Source organism: Cibotium barometz, chromosome 23, assembly GCF_041138505.1.
Source record: "Cibotium barometz isolate CiBa-2024 chromosome 23, ASM4113850v1, whole genome shotgun sequence".
Taxonomy (NCBI): domain Eukaryota; kingdom Viridiplantae; phylum Streptophyta; class Polypodiopsida; order Cyatheales; family Cibotiaceae; genus Cibotium; species Cibotium barometz.
Window position 1 is genome coordinate 39669578 of NC_141068.1, and position 27909 is coordinate 39697486.

The 27909-nt window shown below is 43.9% G+C and overlaps 1 protein-coding gene across 1 annotated transcript in view; it reads left to right on the forward strand.

Annotated features, from left to right (window-relative positions):
- Positions 1-22392, forward strand: part of LOC147625927 (histone-lysine N-methyltransferase ATXR3-like) — a 63691-nt gene extending 41299 nt beyond the window's left edge. The window contains exons 20-21 of the mRNA XM_086817461.1: positions 21501-22028; positions 22105-22392. Coding sequence (XP_086673587.1) covers positions 21501-21686 — 186 coding nt within the window. The 3' untranslated portion in view covers positions 21687-22028; positions 22105-22392. The remainder of the gene's footprint in view (positions 1-21500; positions 22029-22104) is intronic.
- Positions 22393-27909: the final 5517 nt, after the last annotated feature.

A 27909-nucleotide genomic window follows, 5' to 3' on the forward strand; every position in this document is an offset into this window, starting at 1 on the left:
AGGGTCTTGTGGACCTCCGTACCCAATGACCATCATTTGCAGGTTGCTGTCCAGCCTGCATATCACCTATTGGTGGCTCTTGTTCCGTCTTGTTCCATGCCATAAGGTTGAAAAATCATGCCCGGTATCTCCTCCAACTGTGGTATATCCATAGGGATATTTTCTGCCATCTCTGGCTGTCCATTTGGACCATTTTCAGCACCATTTAAGGGCTGGTTTTGCTGCTGTAATGGCTGATTTACAGCCCTTGGTTGTTGTCCATGATGTCCATCATCATCAAAGATGACTCTGCCAGGCTCCTGTTGCCTTGCAGGCTCCTTACACATGCATGTTTCATCAAAAATGACATCATTGCTGCGTATAATCTTTCTATTCACGGGATCCCAAAGTCTATACCCCATTTCACCTTTGTCACCATATCCTAGGAATATGCATTTGTGAGACTTAGGATCAAGTTTGGTGCGCATTTCCCTGCGTATGTGCACGTACGCAACGCAACCAAACACTCTCAAGTGCTTGTATGACGGAGGCTTCCCTGTCCATACTTCCTCTGGCACTTTCCCACCAAGCCTCGTGTTAGGTGACCTGTTTATAAGGTGAACGGCTGTCATAACAGCTTCAGCCCAAAAACCATGAGGTAATGCAGCATGTGACAACATAGAACGGACCTTCTCCTGAATGGTCCTGTTTATCCTCTCTGCTGTCCCGTTTTGTGGAGGATCATAAGGAGTAGAGAGCTCCCTCTTGATGCCTTTAGCATCACAAAAGTCCTAAAACTGTTTGGACATATACTCTCCACCATTGTCGGAATGCAAAGCCTTTAGTGTTTTGCCAGTTTGATTCTCAACAAGAGCAACAAACTTCTCAAACACTGAGAATGTATCACTCTTCAAACGAAGAGGATAGACCCACACCTTGTGTGTGGCATCATCAATAAAAGACAATATTTTGTCCCTCCCAAAGAAAGCTGAGGCATCTCACATACATCTGTATGCACAAGCTCTAACTGAGCATCTTTCTGTCCAAGAGCTTTCTTGTGGGGGCACTGGAGTTGCCTGCCATAAATACAATGCTCACAAAACTGAAAACTTGAAAAGTTTAGAGAAGGCAAGTAACCCAAACGAGACAATTGCTCCATTCCTTTGACACTCGTGTGTCCCAACCGGCTATGCCACATAGAGATTTCCGGCAGCTCGGTTGCATTTACATTAGCATGGTGACAAACACCTGCATGCATGAAGTAAAGAGTGTCCACCTTAGAGCCTCTGGCAACAACCATTGAGCCCTTACTAATTTTCCACTTTTCACGACCAAATGTGGTAACATAATCAGCATCATCAAGCTGTCCAGTAGAAAGCAGGTTCTTCTTGATCTCAGGCACATGCCTGACATCATGGAGCATAAGCTATGAGCCATCTGAAAACACAAGCCTCACATCACCTCTGCCAAGAATCTTGCATGGATGGTTATCACCCAAATAAACTACTCCTTCATTGCCAGCAGTATACCTGACAAACAAGTCTCTGCAACCTGTGACATGAAAGGAGGCACCTGAATCAATGATCCATGAGTGCATACCATGACCATCTCCTATAAGAAGTGAATGGGCATCAAGTGAAGACGTGAATAGGACCTCATCCTCACTGTCACCTGCATGTGACACATTGATTTCTTCAATCTTGACTCCACTTTTGCCCTTTGGCTTTACATCTTTGGCTTCATCTTTGTCTTTGTCTTTGCCTTTTCCCTTTTCCTTTTGATCATTTTTCCATTTGTAGCATTGCTTTTTGATGTGTCCCTTCTTGCCACAATAATGGCATTCCAAGTCCTTTTTGGAGCGAGACTTGCTTCTTCCCTATTCTTGGCTTTTATCCCTTTGCTGGGATCTCCCACGTGCATTCATTGCATTGGACTTTCCAACAGAGTTGTTTTTCCTGTTCATCTCTAATTGAAGAAGAGCACCCTCAACATCTGCATATGACAGCATAGCATTCGAATTGCTAGTGGCTGTCCTGAATGTGTCCCAACTCTCTGGCAAAGTGCATAAGAGAAAAGTGGCTTTGAACTCATCGTCCATTGCTAACTTTTGATTTATAACTTGGCTGACAATACCATTAAACTCATTTAAATGGGCTGTCATAGACGCCCCTTCCTTCATCTGAAGACCTATGAGTTTCTTCAACCAATACACTTTGCTTGAGGCACTTTGCTGGGCATACAAGTCCTGCAATCTCTGCCACATTCCCCAAGCTGTCTTCTCTTCACGAATGCTGAAAAGTAAAGAGTCTGACACGGACAACATGATAGTAGATCTTGCCAGCTCATCCATATCTTCCCACTCTTCAGCAGTAAGAGAAGCGGGCTTTACACCCCTTTCTTTGATAGGCTTGTGCTGCTTCTTCTGCAGCAACACATTATAGCACTGGGTTTGCCAAATATCATAGTTATGTGAGCCTTCAAGCTTCTTGATGTGAAGCAATGAAGAGCTCTCACCTGTGGTTGCCATAGCAATATGCAACCTGTCAATGCCTGACTCCCTGCAAAATGTGCAAACACTGCACCAAAAGCACACAAAGTGCTCACAGTTATTCTCCCAAGCTTTATCTCCCACTGCGGAAGCACAAATGCAACTTTTCTCCCACTGTATGTGATGAAATCACCAAAATCTGGTTGCTGCAGATTTAGGACAGCACCTTAAATGTGCTCTGTTACCCTTCCAAAGTACTGTACAACAGTACTAAGTGCTTACCAATGATGTACCAAACCTGTACCGGCAAGTACAGCAGCTGAAATTGAACCTTTTGCTCACTCAAATCAATGTGCAGCCATGCCAAAACTTGTACAAAGCTGTACCAAATCTGTACCAATAGGTACAGTAGCAATAAATGCTCTCCTGGCTGTCCAAATGAGTGAAAATCAGACTTTTACAGTCCCGAACACTGCATACAACAGTCCCGAACAGAAATTGGGCAAAAGCCCCTTGACTGCAAGCTGATTTCTGAGGATTCAAGGCATAAAACTCTTGCCTGCTGCTTTGCCAAGCTCAACAAGCATAAAATCTTGAAAAGCCCCTTGATTTAAGATCAATTGCTGATCATACATGGTACATTGACGCACATGAAGGCATCCAGAGTCTTCACGACGCTTCCCCCTGGCCACATATACATCCTGTACATAAAAGCCCCTTGATTTACAGGCACATTGAGTGCTTGTCAGGCATCAACACATTGCTTAAAGCATCAAATGCGATTGCCTGCATGCAAATCAATCCGATCGGCACAAAAGCCCCTTGCTTTGCACTGTAATTTGCTGCAATTTTGCCCGAATGTGCGATTTCTCACATCATACAGCATGTATGAATGCTTAATTGCACAATTACATCAAAAACCCCAAATTTCGACATCCAATTTCCTGCAAATTGATCCTGATTGTGACCAATGTCACCCAAAATTGCCAATTTTGCTCAAAATTGAGCAATTCGGCACATGTACCTGCTCAATTGATTATTGTACCTGCTCAATTGCAAATCCCCAAAAAAAAAAATTGAAGCATGTACCTCTGAATTTCTGATTTTTTGTTGCAGAAAATTATTGCTGCCTATTGAGGGTGGTCCAGCGAGGTTCTCATGACCCGAAGATGACAGCGTTCCACAGCATGATGTTGTTGTCCTATGGTGCACCGCTGATGCCAGCAGGAGGATCTTGCTGCAGCCGCTTGAAGTTGCGAATTAGGGCAGTGTTGTGTTAGTGGCAATGGAGGAGGGGAGGCTGCGTTCTTGTCTTTCGAAGGAGATGGTGTAGCGGCGGTTGTGGATCTTCTCGTTTGCATGCGGTGCTGAAGATCACCGGTGTGGAGAGAGAGAGAGGGCTGCAATGTCTACGCCTTCTCGTAAACGCCTGATGCGATGCCGCCTCCGCCTAGTGGCCGTCTCGCAACACTCCAACGCCAGTTGCCGCCGCCTTCGCCTGCGTGTGCTGACTCATAGACGTGTTCGCCTGGTTGCTGCGACTGTTTCCACGCCTGAGTATGGACACCCGCCACCTGCTCTTTCCGTCAGGCCTCTATTCGGCTGTGGTCATCCGCGCCCTTCTTGGGCAGCTCTGCTAGCTTGGCTATGGCGAACAACAGAGAGCTCGGGAGTGCCCTCCGTCCTTCTCCGTTCTCCCTTCAGGGACCCTCTTCCCGCCCCTTAAAGGCTCTCACCCGTCGTCCTAACACTTAGTCGACCTGCTTCAGCTGCAGCCCCTTCAACACTTAGTCGACCTGCTTCAGCTACGCGTTTCTGAAGAAACTCAGCTACAGAGGTGAAACCGGTGGCCCTTGCAGTTGGCGTCAAAATGCCTGTGGACACGCACCCCTAGCTCTGATACCAGTTGAATGGGAGAGTTAATTAGGGTTAGAGTTCATGTGTGGGAGACATACACAGAGAAGCAAGGGAGAGAGAGAGAGTTGTGGGGATAAGTCAACTCATGAGAGATGAGTGTGTGACTCCCCTATCACACATGTATATTGCACTAGTACACATAGTGCACTTAGTACATTAAAAGTACTAAGTGTACTATGTACTATAACTTATGGGCTTGTACACACTATAAGGGTGGGCATTATGCCTTTATCCCAACACACCCAAAGAAACCATGCGTCCTCGTCCTTCCGGATGATGCTGAGAATCTGTCGGATATGGGATCTAAAAAGGACAGCTACCCCCCCCCCCAAAGCCATGTACTCCTCCTGATGTGCGGGTCTTGCCTTGAAAAGCTGACTCCCACTCATACTTGGCTATGTATGGTAAGCCCCTCTCAGGGCTGTGATGAGTCTCTGTATAAAAAATGACATCCCTGCCTGTGAGAATCTTGCTCAAGCCTCTTGGATTCGACCATAGCATGCCATTGCAGTTTCATACTGCCAACCTCAGGTGTTTGGTCTCATAGACCCCGCGTCCCTACTTGGGACTGCGCTCAGTGATAATGACTCTACCATCTCTGTAGATAGCCCACTCGCCTGCTTTGCGGGCCTCATGAACAGTCACCATCGCCTCACGCCGGTGTGCATAATCTCCCATGTACACCTGTGTGCCCTTGAGGGCAGCCCGCGTGTCTAAGAAGGCCTGTCTGCTGGTGGCAGTAGGGAATCTAATGATGAGGGGCCGCTCTCGTGTCATATCCTTGCCTGCCCTCCATGTATCTGGAAAGGGTTTGGGGCGATCCCGTCCACTCCTAGCATCTGGCAAAGCGTCATGGCATCCTCCTTGGGGAATCCCCCGCCTGTAGCCCCCGTACTCGCACATGGAGGGCCCTATCCTTCCTGCGTTTGTCCTCCTCGAGAGTCTCATGTATGATGCTCTGCGGGGGTTTATGCTTCTTCACCACCTCCACCCAATCTTTCTTAGTGGTCTGCAATTCTTCCCGCAGCTTATCACTCGCAGCTTTCAACTGCTCCAAGTCAGTCCTTAAACCCTCCTGAATATTCATTTCCCCTTCCTCCACCGTATGGTCCTTGACCGTAGCCTTTAGGGCTTCCATTTCTGCCCGGAGTTCCCCGGGGAAATAGCCACAATGAACCTACAGGAGCTGGAGGCATACATCAAGACAGTGGAGGACAACACCAAGAAGTTATTGGGCGAACAAAAGAAGGTGCTGGACAGGGTTCTGAACCAACATGAAAAACAGTTGGAAGGCCTCCGCAAGGAGATACAGGGAAAGAACTGACAGCCCAGGTAAACCACCAGGAAGAGGTGATTCAGATGTTGAAAGAGACCCAGCTGCAACAAACAGGAATGCCAGAGGCTGCCCCAATAATGCTAGTTTCTGCCTTGGGGGCCTGAGCAAGGGTGGCTGGGAAAAGGAAGGCGAGCACACAGTACACCACACAGTGCACTCAAGGGAGGCGGCGCGCACAGGCACAGCAAGGGTGGGTGGGTGGGAAAAGGGAGGCGGAGGGGCACAGTAGCGCGGGCGCAGTACAGCAAGGGCACAGCAGCGCAGGTGCAAACAGGCGCAGCACAGCAAGGCACAGCAGCGTGGGTGGGTGGGTACGAACAGGTGCAGCACCAGAAGGGCGGAGGGGGCCGCCAGCGTGCAGCGCGAACAGAGGGGGGTGCGAAGAGAGTGACCACCAGCACGCAGCGCGAGCGGGGAGGGGGGCTTTCGCAACGTCATGCCAGAGAGAGAGAGAGAGAGAGAGAGAGAGAGAGAGAGCAAACAAGAGAGATTTCAAAACACAAATGAGAGAACACTCCACACTTGAGATCACATTTTCACATTACAGGGCATCATTGAGGAGGGGAGAGCTCATGGGCATCACATATGCTGTTGCTTTGTGGATTTCCGCGAGGCTTTTGACACCGTCCCACGGGCCAGAGACTGCAGGATATGGGAGTACCAGCAGATATGCTTTGGGGGATCCTCACACTGTACGAGTCCATCACTGGCAGAGTACGGGCTGCAAGGGGGATTCAGATATCATACTCAGCACTATCGGAGTGAAACAGGGCTGTCCCCTGTCTCCTACTCTCTTTGGGCTATACATTGATGAGATATTTGTCTACATCGATAGACAGGGAGGACCACGAGCACAGTTGGCAGGAGTCTTGATACCTGTAACCTATCTTATTGTATGCATTGACATTGTCCTCTGGTTTACCAGAGGGGCTGCAGAGGCACTTGGATGCATTACGGGCTTTTTACACATCCCCACCATGGGTAGGCAGATCTGCACCTCAGTTTTCATATAGTGGGCAGCCCGTGGAGTATGTGGCCTCTTATGTATACCTTGGGATCACTTTTGCCCGCCTTAGTTCTCTATGTTGGAGGCAGCCGAAACCAGATTGATGTGAGGGTATGTAGCTCTGGGCTCACTTGAGAGGCATTGCTCACAGATACAGTTTTACGAGCCGAGGATGAAGCTCTGGCTGTTTGACACATTAGTCACGCCTGCATTATTGTATGGAGCTCCCATTTGGGGTCCTGGTTTATACCACAGGAGGAGACGGAGAAGGGAGTCGGCTGTGACAGATACTAGAGGTATATGATGGGTGGAAGCCGATGGAGAGGCCACTAGTGATGATGATCTCGCACATGATTAGGAGTAAGCCTTTAGTGCCACATGAGATTGTGCGAGCGGAGATGGGGGCTGCCCCTATCATGACAGAGGCTCTTTTCTAGAAAGTGATATACTGGCATAGACCCACTAGATAGATATCCCCGGCTTGCCCTAGAGTCCTCGAGATAGCTGGCACATGATGGAGACACGCAGTGTTGGTATGCACAGGTGAGCACTTGGTTTGGTATGCACGGCATGCAGATGGGGGCACTCCCACCATTTCAATACATCATAGAGGCCCCTTCCTTTGCTCTCAGCTGCACAGAACTGAAAAGGGTGATTAGGAAGGACATTGTGAGAACCCCTCCAACCCTTAGGGACGAAGATGGCTTTCCACAGAGACCATCTTAAGACTTCACATGATGGAGGATGGCTTCATCATACGCCTGCACTACATGGATACACATCTCTCATTTGAGGTGCGGTGTGCAATTGGACAGATCCGCATCTCATCCCCACTAGTTGAGGGTGGAGACAGTTAGATATGGGCCGAGAGCAGTTGCACAAAAGGACAAGACATGCCAGCTTTGCCATATAGAGGCTGAGACAGAGGCTCATTATATATGTAGATGCCTAGTATACTATGAGATCAAGGGGAGGTTCCATTGCCTCTTCCGAGAGGGATTTGGACCACTCTCTAGGATCATGAATTTTCTAGACCAGAGATGCTTGGGGTTCTTTCTTCTGGAGCTCCGCAGACACAGGTAATCCCTATTGCGGCCCAGATCAGCTCCACCTGCTTGAGGACCAGCACAGAGAGCTCTCAGTGACTTCTTCCAGACTAAAGCCCCGAGAGCTGATCCACCCACTGCCCCCGACCTCCAGGCTGATGTAGGAGCTAGCCGAGAGGTGACATTATACAGAGCTACTGAGCTATGCAAAGCCCGATGGCCCCGACATAGTGGCCGCTGCCCACGCTCACATCACCTCAAGAGGATTAGAGCCAACATCCAATCAATATTATTAGGTCAATAAAATGCATCATCGAGCTCCACAGTTTTGGTTTTGAGGCATCAGTACCAGTAGCATAGACTGATATAATCACCAGTTTGAAGTTGTTCTCTTCAAAATGAACAGCTACCCATCTGTTTGACGGGTCACCTCATGGTGTTTTACTAGCGGCCTCCATTGCTCTCCTACTCCTATTGCAGTCTCCCTCCCTCCCAGGGAATGGTCCAAAAATGTTTCTTGGAGATTCCCTCAAGGTTTCTCATGAGAGTTTGACCTGCTGTTTTGACTTCTTGTAGGCATATAATATCCTGTTGTGTATTCATTTGATACATCCAATCTTTAACAATTCTAGCCCTATTGAGGTCGGTAAGCCCTTTGGTATTGTAGGAGATAAGGGTCATGTCTCTCATGTTCTTTAATTTTTAGGAGGGGGTTTAGCAGTTTTAGGTTCTCCTCTGTGGGGAGGGGGGTGTTCATCCCACCTACCTGGGATTGTCTCCTTTTAAGAGCAAGGGATTCAGCTTTCTTCCGCCTTGTCAGCCTCATTACATTGGGTACCATGTTGTAGCGCCCTATGCGAGGTATTCTTGTCTGATGCGCATTGCGAGAGCTTGAGGCTCTCTGTGTTTTTTTTTGTGGATATTTTCTTTCAGTTGTATTTTCAGTACCATGATGATGTTATTTTGAAGACGTTAATAGAACTTTCTTTGTTTCTCTCTCTCTCTCTCTCTCTCTCACGCACGCACGCACGCGCGCGCACACACACACACACACTTTATTGAGGTCTGCTGTGGATGTGATGACACTCCCATTAAGATTCGAAGTGCGTTTGTGTAACTTGTGGCGGCAGTGCCCGGGGGACAAGGGCCTTTGACACACTTGTTGATACCATCAATGCATATTAAAACATTTAAACATGGCCACAGCCTTAACACATTTCCATCATCACTTTGCATAAAACATAAAGCTGGACCAAACATCCACGAATGCTGAAAATGGAGCTTGCACATGTGACACCACATAGAGGCCGGAATGGGCCGACCCCCCCCCCCCTTGGAGTATTTTATTACCCAAGGAGAATAATATCATGTACAAGCTTTGAGGGCCTTACTCTCCCCATGGGAGATGCCGGATTATGCATATACAAATGCCATAACACAGCCCAACACGAGGCAACCGAGCCGGAACACAGGTTGTAGAAATGCCGAACCAACAATATAATCCATATATCTCCGTGTGGGTACTGATTCTTCCCCAAAAACCACGGGTCTTCATGCAATAGAGTTGGTACATCAAGTACAACTCTCCATTCAGCCGGTATAGCAGGTACAATGGCTGGTACAGTAGGTATAGTGGTTGGTACAACCAGTACAGTGGTTGGTACATCAAGTACAAAAGTTGGTATAGCCGGTACAATGGTTGGTACAGTAGGTACAACAAGTACAAGGACTGATACAACGAGCACAGTGGCTGGTACAACAGGTACAAGGGCTGGTACAACAAGTACAATGGCTAGAAATCATAATAAATGATTAAATACCCTTGCCTTCAGTATTTCTTTGCGATGGAAGCCTCCAAAACAGTCCCCAACAGCCGGTATTCTTCATGGGCAGCCTTCAAGAGAGAGAGATAGAGAGTAGCCATCATTAGGGCAGCCTGTAACGGTGGTAGAGGCTAGTGTGCAGCAAGAGAGCCTCCATTAATGAAGAGAGAGGGCTCCAATTTATAGATTTGGGACTCCCATGAGTGAAAATGGAAAGAGAAGGCTATGATGACAAGTGGAGAGCCACACAAAAGCTGAAGTGACGAGTGTGAGGCCACTTGTCTCACTTTGATCCACTTTCTAACAAGTGTCGGGCCACTTGTCTCACTTTGGTCCACTTTCTTGCCACATGTAACAATCTAAGAGATGGGTCTTTCCATAAACCTTACCTCTAAAAATATCCCAACTAGTAGACATTCTGTCATAGGCACTTTGCGAACTCTTGGTATCTGCTCAATTCCAGATGTAATGACGTGAACAGAATTTCCATCGGAGTCGGGGCAAAAATAGCAACTCTCCTAAATTTTAGGAGTGGGGTCCTTTGTATTCTAGGATAATCCCCCATTCCCAAAGCTTGTACTTTCCAAATATTTAGACATCCTGGAGTCCACCAGACCCCTTTCATACTGGGAAATATCCAGGTTGGTGACAGTTTGGGTTCCCGAGTATCTTGTGAATTTGAGAAACCCATTTTCCGTGTGCATAGGGAACCGATCTTCGTATAGGCTCATTCTAATGGTGGGGTTTCTTGGTGTATCTATGTCGGAAAATGTATGTGTCAGATGTTATCTGATAACTCTCATGGATAAACCCTCTGCAGTTCCTGGCTGCATAGTGCATGTGGGCTGCTCTTGGTACTGAAATGGTGGTAACATGTCTATGGAGATGGATGCCATGTGTTGTCATCCATCTCGATGCTTTGGCCATGAATGAATACAAAGCGAAAGTAGGTTCAAATGAGTAGGGAGAGGTTCAGATCAAGGGTGAGGCCGGACTATGTGCACAGGGAGTGCATAAAATGACCATGATGAAATCAGGGTTGCGTCGACATAAATCAGAGGAGAAAGGAGGATGGACATGGGTGTGGTGTGCTGTGGGATGAGAAGTTATTAGGGTTTCAACACAACACGTACAGAGGTTCTACGCATACAACGTGCTCCTTACGTAGTTGGTGGGTTGGACCAATGAGTCGAATAGGAGGGATTCTCTTTGAGCCTGCTGGAAATACACATGGAAGAGATGCATATTCCTTCAGCAACATTGCCTTTGGGACTGCCCAAAGGTTTCAGCCTATGGAGCAAGAGAGATCATCAGCATATTCAACATATTGTTAGTAGACAACATTGGAGTCATCTCCTGCCTCCTACATAGAGGAAAGCCAACATTCCAAGCGTGGACCTCAGCATTGGAGACATCATCATCATCATTCAGCATATCTCTCTCATCCCGAGAAGGATATTTATCTAGGACAGGCATAGATCTATTTATAGATCTTCGTTGTAACCATTGCATTTAATATAGCTGCATTGCATTGCATTGACACCATTGTCTATCTCTTAAGTATAATGAAGTGAAATTTAGTTAAGCCTAAGGCTGTTTTACTACATCAATCCCTTGCATGTCACACTGCTGCTGCTAAGTGAAGGCCACGTGTAGGTGCTGTAAACGCTGCCTTGATGATAGAAACGCACAGCCGAGTCCCTTTGGTTGATGCTGCGTTTGGTGCTGAAACGCACATGCTCTGTGGACTGTATGGGCTGGAGCTGCTTGTCGGCCAGCTCTACAGAGGACAAATCTGAAGTTGTCCAATAAATGTCCAAAACTATGCATAAAATACTTTATATTTTGGGCATTTCAAATATAAAGTATTTTATTCTCCTTTACCTTGTTTTGGCCTAGAGAGAGAAAAAAAATCTAGAGAGAGATAATCCAAAATTAAGATATCTTTGGATATAAAAATACTTCTAGTGTCTAAAATGGATTCCCCTAAAATAGAAGTTCAAAATGAACTTTCCAATGTGCATTAGGAATTAATTGAAAATGGTATAAGGGACCTTAGCCTAAGTGTCTACATTTTCAGAAATTTTTGGATTATGGTCCAATTAAGGTTCTTATGGGCCAATAGGATTAATCCAAGTGTGGGGATGAGATAAATCCAAAGAATAAAAGAAAATATCTAAAAATGAGTAAATGCTCACATAAGATGAAGAGTTGACTAAGTACAAGATTTATTAGTTAAAAACTATGAGATATTACTAAAAAAATGAGATATTTGGGAATAATGATGCATTTTTGACACCTTGGTAAGGAGAGGGGGACTCTTGAGGTAGGCGCCTATTTCACACATGTGGAAGGTTTTTAATTCAAAAAAATTGTGATATTTTTATCTCTCCTCTCTCTTGGATCGAACCAAATAAAAAAGGAAGCCAAACTGGTCCAAATCTTGTCCAAATTGAGTCAAACTGAACCTGGAAAATTCTAGAATCTAGTTGGACTTGGTTACTGGCCTCCTTCACCTATAAATAGATCCTTAGTCTTTTGTAAAAAAATTTGTGAACTATACCATGTCAGTAGCCAAAGGGGCTTGGCTGTGCGTTTCTATCATTGGAGGTTCTGCGGCAGTAGATCTTCATCATCCGCATCAAGGCAGGGTTTACAGCACCTACGCGTGGCCTTGAGTTAGCATCATCAGCATTCATCATCAGAACGCATCTCCATCGCATGGCAGATAGTCTACATCAGCCGCATCATCATAATCAGCAGGCATATCAGATTTGTGCATAGATCTCATTGAGATCTCAGTTGTACTTCTACATTCGTTTAATTTAGCTGCATTGGCATATAGGGTTGCTTCAGCATCTTTCATATTAGCCCGCAGCAAAGTCTAGAAATGAGTTCTGCATTTAAGTCTAGAAGTCAACCATGCATAAGCATCAATTATCAGGCATTTGCATTTTGCTCTTGCAACACCAAGCAAACATGACCAACAGTGATATGTCTCGAGAAGGCCGACATCCATCATCAAAGGGAAAAATGGAGTTTTGTGTTTTCTATGGCCAACAGAGTTCTCTTCAGCATTCGCAATCATTAAGTATATGGCATAGGAAGTGGCTCCACATCCGCCCTTAAGGGTGCAGAGATTCATGATTCTCAGAGATGGTGTGTGAAGGTTTTCGTCAGATAGACTCATTGGAAGTTGCATTTGTAAGTGGTTTTGAGGCAGTTCTCGCCAGTCAATTTCCCACAATATCCGCAGTCTTGGAGCCGGTATCATTATCCTCAGTGCTTCCTCCATAAGCCTCAGAAGTAGCAGTGGCTCAATGGAGTGGGATCAGTCGCTTGGAGCAAAGCGTTGCAAGGTTACAACCCTAGTAACAAGTTCAGCAGAAGGGAATGTCACGTGCACCAATGCCTAGTGACACGCTAGCATCATTAAAGCATCATTAGCAAGTATCTTTAGTAGATATGTGGCAACATTTTCAGGGGCCAAAAAGGCACCAGTTTCAGCCAGAGAATTATATTCTGGTCATTCCAAATATAATTTGCTGGCTGAAACTGGTGCCTTTTTGGGCCCTGAAATCATGCCCTGAATGTTGCCACATATCTACTAAAGATGCTTGCTAATGATGCTTTAATGATGCTAGTGTGTCATTGGGCACTGGTGCACATGACACCCAATTGCACATTTCCCATGCAGACCTCCAACTCCTAGCCTCTTCAGTCTAGTCTTTGGAAGCAACCGCTCTTGTCTGCAAAGTGGGGTGGGCAACTCCGAGATCTTCTGCAACAGGTAGCCCTCATTGGGGACCAAGGAAGGATCACCAACATCCGTTTCATGATAGCGTTCTACTCGACAGTCTTGGTAGACAACACTCTGTTGCTTGGAGCTTGATATTGATTGGAGAGGCACATGATTCTTTGACAGATGGGACCACTACTTTTTTGTTGATGCAGATCCTTTAGGTGCCCGTCGTCATCGGCTTCTTGGTCACCGCGTGCTTCCTTGGGCTACTACCGGAGGAGCATAGTTGCCAGGAAACGCGTTTCCTTCAGGGTAGGAAACTTGGAAACGTTTCCTTGTAGGAAACACGTTTCTTTCATGCATTTTTAAACTTGTTTTTTATGCCCCAAATCCAATGTCTAAAAATTGCGACTATTTTGATAAAGACGTTACTCTCTTTGTAAATTGTTACAGCTAACTTGTAGGCTATTGTTTCTGAAACGTTTTAGAAAACTTGTTTCTTTCATGCATTTTTTTTTGCCCAACGTTTCCTTTGTAGGAAACACTTTTCTTTCATGCATTTTTTAAACTTGTTTTTTTTGCCCCAAATCCAAAGTCTAAAAATTGCGACTATTTTGATAAAGACATTACTCTTTGTAAATTGTTAAGGCTAACATGTAGGCTATTGTTTCTGAAACGTTTTCGTGTTTCTTTCATGCATTTTTTCCCCAAATCCAACGTTTGAAGATTGCGACTATTTTGATAAAGATGTTACTCTCTTTGTAAATTGTTACAACTAACATATAGGCTTTAAATTGATGTTTCCATGTATTCTATGCATTGAGTGTTATTTTTAAGTATTTTATATAGTATATATTTGAAATTTTATACATGCAAAAACCTGTAGGTAGGAAACTTGTAGGAAACTTTGGGTTGATTTTACGAAACCCGTTTGAAACGTGTTTGAAACTTTTAGGAAAGTTGTTTCAAGCAACCCCCTAACTACTATGCGGAGGAGTGCTTGGTGCTCTTGTCGTTGATTCGGAGCACCTTGGGTGAGGTTCTTGAGAGCCCCCTCCCCCCTTCGCATGGCGGGTTCCGTCCGACATATTTGCTCGAGCGGTCGAACCTCCTTTGATCCGGATCCGTGTTGCTTCTTTGGAGAATTACCACATTACTTGGTGATACCCTACCTTAGTGGTACATATTTTCTTCGGTTGGTGGAGTTCTCTAGGCTTCCGGGCCAATGCTTCATTTGTCACGAGATGGGACACCTTGCTTGTTCTTGCCCCCGTTGCCACATTGAGGCAACTACGGCATCCTAGCCCTAGTGGGGCTACAGCTTCACGTGCGGAGCCCGTGCCTTGTCCTTGCCATTGACAACCCTCCCCTTTTGCCTCGCTCCTCCCTACACCCGACTGGGCGTGGCTCGGGAGTGGCAAACTGTTGGTGACCGCACCGCCCGTGTGCCTAAGCCCAACGTCAACGCCAACGCTCACACCCCCTCCACCTCCCTCCCCCCTCCCCCCCGCCCACCCCCTTTCTTCCCCTCGACAGAGGGCTCTCACCCTAACGGTGCGGTCACGTCACTTCAAAGAACCGTTTCAAGCTATCAGCCTCGGGAGTCGGAGATCCCTCTAGACTCAACTCAGGATCCGCTTCCATAGGATATCACCCGTTGTCTCCATTTGTCTCTGAACCCACCCCGCATTAGGTAATGGGCCGGCTCCTATTCCCATACCTCACCCGCCTGCTCCGGAGCCAGACCAACTTCACTCCGCTCCGGAGCCATCTGAACCTCTCTCCCCAAAGGACACAAATTTCTTCAAGTCTGCCTTGCGGAATTCATCCTCGCAAGAAATGGAATGGTGCCTAAGATGGTGTTTCCACCATAAGATAGCAATACCTGCCAAAGCTGTACACACCAAATGCAACGGAACATGCGCCCATGGATGGTACACCTTCGGGGCATGGTTTGGTCACAAAATATGACTTTTTTGTGGGCTGAAAAGGGGAAACCAACCTGCATATGACTGCCCCAATTCGAGCCTATAAAAGGAGGCATTAGGCTTTAGTAATCATCATCAAACAAAGATCAAAGAGGATCCATATGCCATAGACCGCAAGGCAGCAAGGGGAATGGCGGTGGATTAGGAGCTTCTCTTGTGCAATAGCAAGTAGAGGACTGCAAGGATATTCAGTATGCATCATAGAATGACATGCATGATCAAGATCTAGGTTAAGATATTCATTGTATATACTCATGTTTTGCAATATATAGTAGATTAGGTCTCTATCTTTTCTTTTGTGCGTTTGCATGATGAGTATGATTAGCATCAATCTTGTGTGCTTAATGTTAACCACTGCCCGTCAAAGTCCAAAACTTGAACTAACGTAGATCTCTCCATATCCCATTTGGAGGAGGATGAGGTCAACTCGATAGATTTCAAGGAGGTGGATCTTTTTGAATCTTGTCTTGGAGGAGGATGAGGTCATCCCGATAGTTCTCGAGGAACTACAGAAGAGTCTCTCCGAGTCCTATGAGAAGAAGGATGAGGCTACATGCGATTCATCAGATTAGGTAGATATGGAGCCAAGTCTACGGATGGGGACCGAAGCGGAATTGGAGCAAAGGTGTATGGTGTAGAATACTTGAGTCTATGTGCTAGGGTTTTCTAGAGATAGAAAGAAGAGTGTGGCGGAATCACACATATAACACACACGAGAGTCCTAAACTATTGCTGTGTATTATGTACAAGAAAGAAGTAATACAATTGAAATTCAAGTGCAAGATGTGGTTGAGAATGAAATTTCAAATCATAGCCTTGTGACCTACTGCACACTCTTGGCTAGCACTTCGCCCACAAAGAAATGCTATGTGAAGTCCAACAATGAGGAAAGCAGGTGACCTACTGTACACTCTTGGCTAGCACTTCGCCTACACAGAGAAACGCTCTATGAAGTCCAACACTAAGAAAAACAGGCGAATATGGTGATTTGGCTACCCTGTATATGCACCAATGCTCCTAGTTGACCAATGGTATTGTTGTCAGCCACTTGTACCCGATTGCCATTTCATCAATGCCACACCATCATTGCTGGAGGTGGCAATTCTCGTAGCTACTCTTAGGTTCCTGCATGACTGGAAGTGGTGGATTATCCCATATGCAAGAGCATGGGAAGTCTAGGTGCCATATATAGGGTGTGGTGGCACCTTGTCATAGATATCTCCTCTGGCTGGGTTTTTTGGGGGAGCAACAGTTGGGAGATGGGAGCCGAGCCACCGACGTTGCTCAGTGCCTTGGGGTGGTGTGTGTGCTGATGTGTGTGATGTTGACATGGTATCAGAGCTCGGCGTGTGTGGTCCTTGGTGATCCTAGACTCTGTTGTTCGAGGTGCTCAAATTGGAGGGTGTTGGAGGTGGCAATTCTCATAGCCACTCTTGGATTGTCACATGATTGGAAGTGGTGGATTATCCCATATGCAAGAGCATGGGAAGTCAAAGAGCCATATATAGGGTGTGGTGGCACCTTGTCATAGATATCTCCTCCGGCCCGGTTTTTGGGAGGAGCAACGGCTGGGAGATGGGAGCCTAGCCACCAATGTTGCTTTGTGCCCTGGGGTGGTGTGCGCGCTGCTACTACATGACTTTGACAATCATAGCCACATGGCAGTGCCACGCTGTTTGACTTTGCTTGTCGGCTTCTATCTGATGTCTGACCATGCTCTGCGTACTTGTAGGTGTGTCACATTCTCCCCTACTCGCATCGCAATTGTCCTCAGCTACATGGCCTCTTGATAAGCTCTCAACAATGGGCAAGATTCGTCCGTGAACTGATTTACAGTCCGTTCCCATTAACCACTCGAATCTTCATCAAACTAGATTGCCTGCTGGATTGGGTAGCCCTTGAACTCGAGGAGATATTGGAGTTGCTTTCGACGGGAACCCGGCTTGTACTGTGCAAAACGACATGCTCTGGTACTAAGACCTCTTGTAATCCTTCGTCATCCACCAACTTGGGTTCATCCTCATCTTGCTGAGTGCTCAACTCTGGCCCATGATACTCTACAAGGTTGCTCGAATGAAACACTGGACGCATCCTCTAATGGCTCGTTAACTCCAACTTGAAGGCTACATCATTGAGCTTCTTCATAATCTTGAATGGTAGCCATGGGAGTCTTGTCTTCCCTTTGTTGTTGTCCTCGAGACAAAATGATATGATACAGGATGGAGGATCTGCTATATTTGAGGCATGGGAACATCATGATTCATGACCTGTAACCTTTCAAGAGATGTAAGATGGACTGCCCAAAACGGTGCCCTGTACATAGCTACTGGTCTGACTAATGAATCAAAGAGAAGGTACTTTGTTTTTATCTGCTGTTGGAAATGTGTGTGGAAGCATTGCCTCTCTAGACATGCTCAAGTTACATATCTCCTGGCCCATCTTGCCCTTGCTGCAGGTTTCATTTAGAAATTTAGGCCTGAGAATATTATGCCTAAATCATTATCCCCATTGGCTGGTTGTCAAGTGCAAAAATGTCTTTTTGCAGCCCCCTGTAAGTTGTGTGGAAGACCATGACCTTGGTCTTTCCATGACCAAGGAGATGTTGGGAATCAAGGTCTCACATGTGTGTTATGAGTGTGGCAGTGTGTGTGTGTGTGTGAACCACCTCTCAAAGGGGCAAGAATAATATCTAGATATTTGTGTGTGCTTTGACATAAGCAATGATGTCAACCTTTGTACTTATAAAGGTCTTGTTTGAAGGCAAAAAACACTCACATCATTCAGTCGTGTACTTCACTCTATCTCTAGCCTTGTCTTCTCTCTCTAATTCTCTGTACACACAGGCGCCTTACAGCTTGCAGCCCATAAGTGCCACAGTGCGCCTCAGCATCTGCCCGCCATAAGCTGCTGTTGGCCACCTATACCTGCTGAGCTGTGCTATTGTACCAGCCATCCCTCTGCTGGCTGACTACACCTCAGCACTGCCCCCACGCTGCTGCCCATCCGAACGTCCACCTGCCTGTGCATAGCCAAAGGCAGCCAACCAACACACTTCAGAAGAAGAGCAAGCATTTCTTTTAAAAAAGGCCACGACAAATCCCAGCAAGCTCAACAAATTCAACTACTCAAAGAGCTTCAATCAACAAAGCAAATTTGGGAAATTTTTTGGGGCTTTTTAATTTTCTGCAAAATCCTGCTCAATCAGGCAATTAATCATAATTTCTCCATCATTTTTCAAAATTGAGGGTGCATTACCAGCATTAAGATTTTGCTTTAGCATGCAAAAGCATCATGCCCCCTTGATTAGAAATCCTAATTTTTGGAAACCCTAATTTTTGGGGGCATGAAGTGAATTCTTTATTTTCTTGTAACTATGAGCTCACATGTTCATAGACAAGTTTAATGGCCAAGGTTTCCACACTTGGCAAATGAAGATAAAGTTTCACTTAATGAAAGAAAATCTGTGGGGATTGGTGAAGAGCACTACCAATACAGGCTCTTCCTCCGATGATGGTACAAGCATTATAGAAGGAGCCAGAACTCAACAAGAACTCCTTAGAGCAGAAAGGGCGTATGCCTTCATCGCTCTTGGCTTGGGTGATGACTATTTGCATCACATTTTTGATCTAGAGTCACCAGTTGAGGCTTGGGAAAAACTTGATTTGCTTTTCAGTGCCAGTGCTAAAAACTCAAAGCTATCCTTGAAAATCACTTTCTTTGAGTTTCACAACTGAAGACCGGAGAATCTCTTGTTGCACATGTCAAGAAAATGAGGAGTCTCATGACTCAACTAACTGGCTGCAGTCAAATCTTCAGTCAACCGATGATCATCCCATGGCTGTGCTTCTCAAAAGCAGGCCTGAGGCGTACGACAACTTAGTCACTACCTTGAAGAATATATCTAATCCAAGCCTGGAGGGAATCATCAGTGCCTTACAGGAAGAAGAAAGAAAGAAGAATCAAAGGTCATTAGAAGTTGTCATAGAACGAGGTTTTGTTGTAAACACTAAGGGCTCATACAAAGGACAAGACAAAGGAAAGCCTTACAGATTGTGTGGAAAAACAAATCACTTAGAAAAGGATTGTTTTAGCCTAAATCCTTGTGGTATTTGTGGGAAAAACAATCCTCTTGAAAAAGATTGTTATCCCAAGAACACTTGCTAATGTTGTTGAAGAGTCTTCCACACGAGGCAAACTATTGTATGGATGATTGGGCTTTTTAAAAGTCCAAGATATGTGTTGCTTTCTGTGTGTTGTTTTTTGTTGTGTGTGTGTGACCTAAAATCCTTGATTTGTCTCTACCCTTGGGACCCCATAATGAGCATGTGAAACTAGAGCCATGTGATTTATCCTTCACAGGAAATCTGGCATGAAAAACCATGAGCCTAGATTTATCCTAGACACAGTATGAGGCAATCCCTTGAGGGGGTTTGTTGGGAATCAAGGTCTTACTTGTGTGTGAACCTACTCTTATGAGTGTGGTAGTGTGTTTGTGTGTGAACCACCTCTTAGAGGGGTAAGAATGATATCTAGATATTTGTGTGTGCTTTGACATAAGCAATGATGTCAACCTTTGTACCTATAAAGAAAGGCCTTGTACTTGTTTGAAGGAAAAAAACAGTCCCTTCACTCGCCCTCTAGCTTTGTCTTCTCTCTCTAACTTTCTCTTTCAGTGTCAGTTGTTTACACTCCATAGCCATGGCTCTGCTCTTCCACCCTCCATAGCTGCAGCATTACTATCCTTGGTCTTTCTGAGGACAGTAATGCATTACTCTCCTTGCTCTTTCCGAGGACAGTAATGCATTCAAGTGTTTTCTCTATGTGCCAATAGAGCCATGTCATCTCCTATTAAAGAGGATGGAGACCACTGTCTTAGCTTGGGTCACCAGTCAATGTGTCAATGATCTGCGAGCTCATCTATATAGATTCCAAAGAGTGTGGGAGGGAGGAGGCAGCCCAGTTTCACCTTGATGCTGCTGTAGGTTGGCTCTTAAAGCTTTTTCTCTATGCATACTCGGTCAGTTACCTACTCTCATAGACTGTGAGAGGGAGGAGGCAGCCCAGTTTCACCTTGATGCTACTGTAGGTTGGCTCTTAAAGCTCTTGCTCTATGCATACTCGGTCAGTTACCTACTCATAGATTTTGACTGTAGCCCATATAACCTCTTCCTCCACCCCTTTGTCTCAGCCTGCTAAACAATTGAACTGTGTCAAAGGCCTTGCAAATATTCATGAAGCAACAATATAAAGCTTTTGTCCCCTATGATTGGCTTTCTCAAAGAGTGCTGTGCTGTGTCACTTGCACCTCGCACTTGGGTGCCGCATGGACATATCTATTTCTTGTTTTGTAGTATTGTGCTTGCGCTGTTATAACTGTATGTTTAATTGCATTAATGATATCAGAGTGGCCGTCCCAAGACTGCATCCCTGTGCCTTTGAAGTATCTTGCGGATCTGAAGTTGCTGGGTGGAGGTTGCTGTGGCCGTGGAGCTCACTGCAACTGCACTCGCATAATAGCAAAGAAACACATTTCCTACCTTCTGTAGGAGACGAAATGTTTCCAATGTTGAAACATTTTTTTAATCAGACATGGAATTTTGGGCCTTATCTGCATGACATTTTCAGACTTATGGTTTCTTTAACAGTGTTTTGTTATTTATATACTGAGCTTTGCTGGGTCTCAGCCATTCCTCAGAATTTTGGTTTCTTGTTAAGTTCTTCAGTGTTTTTGACAAACTGGCAGGTTGTCGGCAACAGGCTGTGTGTGCACTATGCATGCTTAGGCCTACAGCCTGCTGCCTGCAGGCTAACAACTTGTAACTTTATCTATTTTAGGTTTTGTCTTGAAGTCAATTGTTTCATACCTTCCATGCTTTGTACAGCCTTCTGGCATAAAATAGGGAGCATACATGTGTTTTTTTTGACCTGGTACGCCCCTGCCCCCCTCCCTCTCCCTCTTCCCACGCACTGCCTGTTTCTTTTCTCCTTTTTCTTTCCCTTTAGGAAACTTGTGGCATTTGTAGGCAACGTTTAGGAAACACGTTTTCAGAAACACCTGATAACTATATATATATATATATATATATATATATATAGAGAGAGAGAGAGAGAGAGAGAGAGAGAGAGAGAGAGAGAGAGAGAGAGAGAGAGAGATCACATGTGGTATTGTATTCAGGAACAAAAGCCACAAAGGCAATGGAACTGGAAGGGTCAATTTTTTTGGGAGTTCAAAAACAACCGGCGGCTTCTTGGGAGTCCTATGATGGACTCAATACATCAGCACACCAGTGTAAATAAGGAGATGATGGATTGGTTAAAAAAACGGACGAGAACATTTGAAGGCCCATGGGACAGTCAATAGAGGTGTGAGACTTTGTTTTAAGATGATTATGAGCTTTTGACACTTAGTTCCGTGAAGGGTTTACCTCACTGAAAGCTAGCAATCATCTAAAAACAATGGTGTCCACTTGAGGCATCGTGTATGGTGCTCATTGTACATGTTGTACTTTGGTTGTATTCTTTGTGAAGCTCCAGTCTTCTCTTTGGTCAGATTTACATTTGACCACTCTCCTGGGGAATGATGTAACATTATTCTTTGCAATATACTGAACTGTTGCAATCCTGTTACCAAAAGTTGCACTGAATTGGCTGATTTCGTCAAGATGTGGATATTTACTCCAAGAAGTGTGAAGTTATCCATGAGGTAAGATCTCTTTCTTACATCTTCTATCCCCCCTCTCTTCTGCGATGTTCATAATGATGGTCAGTGTCTTTTTCAGGTTTGTCACGGCGCTGCAGTCTTCACGTATCAAAGAGGTTGACATTCAATTTGCAAGCCTAAAATCTGGTGGTTTTGTTCTCTCATATCGATGATATATATTCACATTTTTCTTTTCCTTTTCTAGCATCATGGCTGCCTAGTTGTATGTATAATTTGTATCTTTTTGTAGAACCCTGCTGTAAAGCAGTCTTCGACTGTATACACATTTTGCCATGAAAGAAGCAAGAGCTACATCAGACTTGGTCAAACTTTACTGAATATGGAAAAATTAATGCCATTGGTTAAGTGCTGTAATGAGGTTACCTTTTTTATTTGTTTAGCTATCAGGTATGTAACACATGGGGCATGCATGCATGATTTTAAACTACATTCACTCTCTTTAGATTCTAAATATAACTCTTTACATATACTACATATAGAATATTTGAAGGACATTGTTTAAATTGATGCATTTATACCTAGGTAAAGTAAATATTCTTTAATTACAAGGACAGCGACGAACCAATACAAGATTCTTTGCAACCATACAATCCAAGTGGCTAGATCTAGGCCTTTGTTCAGAAAGGCAAGCAACATTACATGGCCTGTCAACCAAATACAGAAGTGCCTTTTGATCCACACTTTTGTATTTGTTTAACAAGCCTTGTCCTAGTGATGGGGGTATCCCTCCTTTTAGCTCCATGCAAAGCAATCCTGCAATTTGGAGGGATTTAAGTTTTGCAAGCTTTTCGTCTTGGAAGTCTTCTCCCACAGACATTGGCTTGGTATCCTCCCCTAGTAATGCTTGATTGACTTCCTTGGTTTTGGCATGACCATCAAAGACACCCCCCTTTGTACCGTTGGGGGTTGTCTTCACCGCAAGGACTATTATCATATCGCCCTTAGTAAAGTTCTTGAAATGTTTTGGGACATGTATTTTTGTCATCTTTGCATCCCCAATGGGAGTTGTATGACTTAGTTGAAGATGCCCCCGATGATTCCATTGTGTGGGCAATTAGTTCCTTGACTTAGCTTTCACGTGGTCTACCAACCTTCGATGTGCGCGTAGCTACATGGTCTAGCTCCTTAGGGGCCATAGTGTGTGTACGAAAATACACTAAGTGGATTTGATCACAAGACAAAGTGCTTGAACCAAGAGATATGGAGAGTAATGTTGAATTATTTTTGCAAACCAAAGTTACAACTTGATGGTGTCTACCCACCCGTGTGCTCTAGTCAAGAGGATGGTGGTCTAAGTAGACTCTGGACATAGGATGTCTTGCACATACAAGTTGTACTATTGCAATGAAGGTACTATATTGAATGATGCTGATATGAAATGAGGACTGAGGAACTAGTTTATATATAGTATCCACGGCTGGTTGTATTGTAGGTGAACCAATGTTAGCCACGTTATGATTGGATCAAATGGACTGAATTGACTATAATATTCGATTGGAACTACATGAAACCATAACAAAGACCTACTATGTTCTCTAAGGGAGGATTTCACACTTGGGCCACATAAATAATCCTCTCATGCACAAGAAGTTATGGAAATTAATTAAGGAGAATGTACTCCTTAATCCAACTGAAGATTGAAAAAAAGATGAACAAGCATTTTCATTAATTGGATTGCACTTGGGTAGTACCAAACTTATTCAGTACATTGATTCTAAAACCATGGCAAAACAAGCATGGGATGAGTTAAATTTAATATTTGGTTCCAAGGCCAAGAATCAAGAAATCTATTTGAAAATAGAATTTTATGTCTTAGAGATGAAATTTTATGAGTCACTAGCACAATTTATAAGCAAAATGAAAAGCGCCGTGACCCGGCTAGATGGCATTGATGTAAAGATAGGTGAAAATGATGTACTTGCCATACTTCTAAAAAGCAAAGATAGACAAATGAATAAAGGAGTTGGCAAAAGAGAAGATCAATGTTATCATTAGAAGAGCTAAGAAAATGGTTGGATGAAGAAAGGCTAAAAGAAAAATTCAGCATCAAACCCATGAGAGTGCAAGAAGACAAGCTCGTGGATGTAAACTTGGGCTGAAGAAAGGCTAAAATGGTTGCACAAAGAAAGGCTAAAAGAGAAATTTAGCAGCGAACTTATCAGAGTGCAAGGAGACGAGATTGTGGAGGTAAACCTAGGCTTACAAGATGAGCTCATGGAGGTAAACCCATGAGAGTGCAAGAAGACAAGCTCGTGGATGTAAACTTGGGCTGAAGAAAGGCTAAAATGGTTGCACAAAGAAAGGCTAAAAGAGAAATTTAGCAGCGAACTTATCAGAGTGCAAGGAGACGAGATTGTGGAGGTAAACCTAGGCTTACAAGATGAGCTCATGGAGGTAAACCTCGGCCCACAAGATGGTACATGTCAAAATCTGTGCATAGCTGGAGGAAAAACTCAAAGATCTCATCTCAACATTGTTGAATGAGTACAAGGATGCCTTTGCATGGAGTTATACTGACGCGCAAGGTGTCGATCTTAGTTTTTACTAGCACTGGATCAATCTCAAGGAAAATGTAATGTCGATCCATCAGTAGAGACATAGAACGAGCCCCAACCATACAAAGTAAGTAAAGGAGAAAATTGATAAATTACTTGAAGTCAGATTCATCTATCCAATTGAGAAAGCCACATGGATATATCACTAATAGTAATAGTGCCAAAGAAAAATTTGAAGATCACGGTAAGTAGAGTTAAAGCTTTGGAGGAGGAGAACACAAAGCTCAAAGAGGAACTGTTGCAGCAAAGTCTCAAGTTGGATGCAGATTCGAGAAAAGGAGTAGTGGCAGCGCAAAGCCTGGCGGAATCAAAAACTGTGGTTTTCACCACAAAGGAAGTGAAGGATGCACAGGTTGTAGATCAAGCTGAAGAGTAGAACAAAGAGGAGGAAGCTCAAGAGAAAATGCAGATTTCCTCTTCAGAGGATAGGGAACTTAATCCGTATGAGCCGGTACGAGTGCAGGACGGCAAAGTGCAGAACGCAGAAGCTATAATGTCTGCAACCTTTCAATCTTTCCTATATAATTACAAGGATTAAGCACTGGTTGATTAAGATCAATTTTTTGGTTTTTGAGGTCAATAAAGTCGGATCAAGGGATTGTGGGAACCGAATCAGCCTGTGGTGGCTCAAGCCACCAAGCTGTGCCAGGTGTTAGGGGCTGACTTAGGGTACTCACTAGTTATTTACTTTTCACTATTTATCTGAATAGTCATCTCGGAAGTTCAGAAGGTTCTTTAGTTCATCGGACTTTCAGTTAGAAAGTAGTTCTTGGTCTTTCCTCTAATGGTCATGAAGCCTATTTGGGCGAAAGCTTTTGTAATATTTTCAAATGAATGAAAGACAGTGGTGTGTTTTCGAGTCTGTGTTGTTTCCATGTTTGATATTCAAAGTCATGCCGTGATACCTCTCTTCAAGTACTCCTGTGTAGTGTTTGCTATTATGATGCTTGTTAATTGTTGTTATAGTGTGGCTTAACAATTTACTAAGGCATAATCCTCATCCCTATAACCCTCGTAGAGGTCAAAATCATAGACTCTTCACTCATCTCTCAAGAAAGGGTCATAGATTGGGTTCCCATAGATCCTCTATGAGGTACCCAATAGTTGCTCACTGCTAAATACATGAGTAGCCTCATCATTGATGTCATCCATATCATCAATGTCGTCCACATGCTCACTAGCACCATAGAACTCATACGTAGCATGTGTATGCACACTACGATCATCCACATCAACATAGATGCTCTCCTCATCACTAGTAATGATGGTAGATGAGTCATCAAAACCTACATGAGCATCATCATCAAGATGCCTAATGTCACCATGACCAACAAATCACGTGTCTCCACCATGTGTGTAATCCTCATGTGCAAGACCTATGTCAAATGAATCCTCATAGGCATGTACATCATCACATGAGTCATCATTCCTTGTGTCAACAACACTTGCATGCACATCTACATTTTTTCTTAGCTCAAATTTGAGTATGAATCTCTTATCCTTAGGTTTTAAGGAAACTTTATAAAGATGGTTGTGGCTCTAGATAAGAGAGTAGTATTGTACCTGGTTTCTCCCTCTCTCTCATCTTTAGGTTTTAAGGAAACTTTATAAAGATGTCCATGGCCCTTGATAGAGAGTATTGTAACTTCAAGTGTACTATGAGAGTCCAAGCATAAGCCATTTTTCTTAAATTGAATGTATATTGCTTGGATGCCACATCCCCACTCTCTTGTCCTTAGGTTTAAGGAAAATTAATAATAAATAATTATGTGGCATAAAGGCCACACATAAGCCATTTGATGCCACATAACCATTTTTCTTAATTGAATGTATATTGCTTTGATTCCACATCCCCACTCGCTCATCCTTAGGTTTAAGGAAATAATAATAAATAATGTCGTGGTCTTTTAATAGAGATTTCTTTTCTTTTCTTAAAGATATTCAGTGTACTATGAGAAGCCACACATAAGCCATTTTATGCCACATAACTAGCCTTGATTGAATGTATATTGCTTTGATTCCACATCCCCACTCGCTCATCCTTAGGTTTAAGGAAAGTTACTAATAATAAATAATGTCGTGGTCTTTTAATAGAGATTTCTTTTCTTTTCTTAAAGATATTCAGTGTACTATGAGAAGCCACACATAAGCCATTTTATGCCACATAACTAGCCTTGTTTTCACTTTTCTTTGAATAATGTGATAGAGGTTTAAGATAGCTACTTAAAAGCATGTTCCATTTTGTACCTACTAAAGTTAGGATGCTAGATTCATGCTTGTGATGTTTGCTAAATTGATCACTTGGGGGTTCCATCTAAGGGTTGCATGCATAATGGGGACTGACGTAAGGGAAAATCTCTCTCCTCCCACGTGTACCATTTTCCTTAGTCCAAATTTGAGTTCACTCTCCTTAGTCCAAATTTGAGTTCACTCTCTCATCCTTTGGTTTTAAGGAGATTGTATAAAGATAATCAAGCGCCTTCTCCTCACTCTCTCATTATTTGGTTTTAAGGAGATTGTATAAAGATAATCAAGCGCCTTCTCCTCATTCTCTCATTATTTGGTTTTAAGGAGATTGCATAAAGATAGTCGTGGCACTTGATAGAGAGTATTATGTTTCTTTAAAGATTGATAGAGAGTATTAGCTCTCTCATCATTTGGTTTTAAGGAGCTTGTATAAAGATAATCATGGCACTTGACAGAGAGTAATATATTTCTTTAAAGATATTAAGTATACTATGAGAGGCCAAGCATAAGTGATCTTTCTTCAAAGATTTCCCTCATCCTTAGGTTTAAGGCCACTTTATAAACATGGTCGTAACCTTAAGGCCACTTTATAAACATGGTTGTGACCCTTAATAGAGAGTATTTAAAAAGAGTTATATTTTTTTAGATCTAGTGTATTATGAGAGGTCAAAGAATGTAAGAGGCTAAGGAATTGATCTTATTTTGACTTTTCATTTCCCTAATCCTTTGTCTACTCAACCATGTTTAATATTCTTAAATTAGATTCAATCACTTGGTAACCATTTTCTAGGTGAGCTCTACTTGTCTTGGAAGAGGGCTAAATCAATTTGTCTAGGCCATGCTTTTCAAGGAGGGATCTAGTCATTTTCTCTCTTAAACATGGATAATACCTAACTATCAATACTTGAGTGACTGATGGGAACTTTGCCATTTCCAAGCATGTGACATATGCAATACAACATTTTTGCTTCAATACAAAAGGAAAATTTGCATAAGCATGAGATGTTAGATAGAAATACACTTAATAATTAGGCACGTTTAATTCCAATGATTGAATTAAT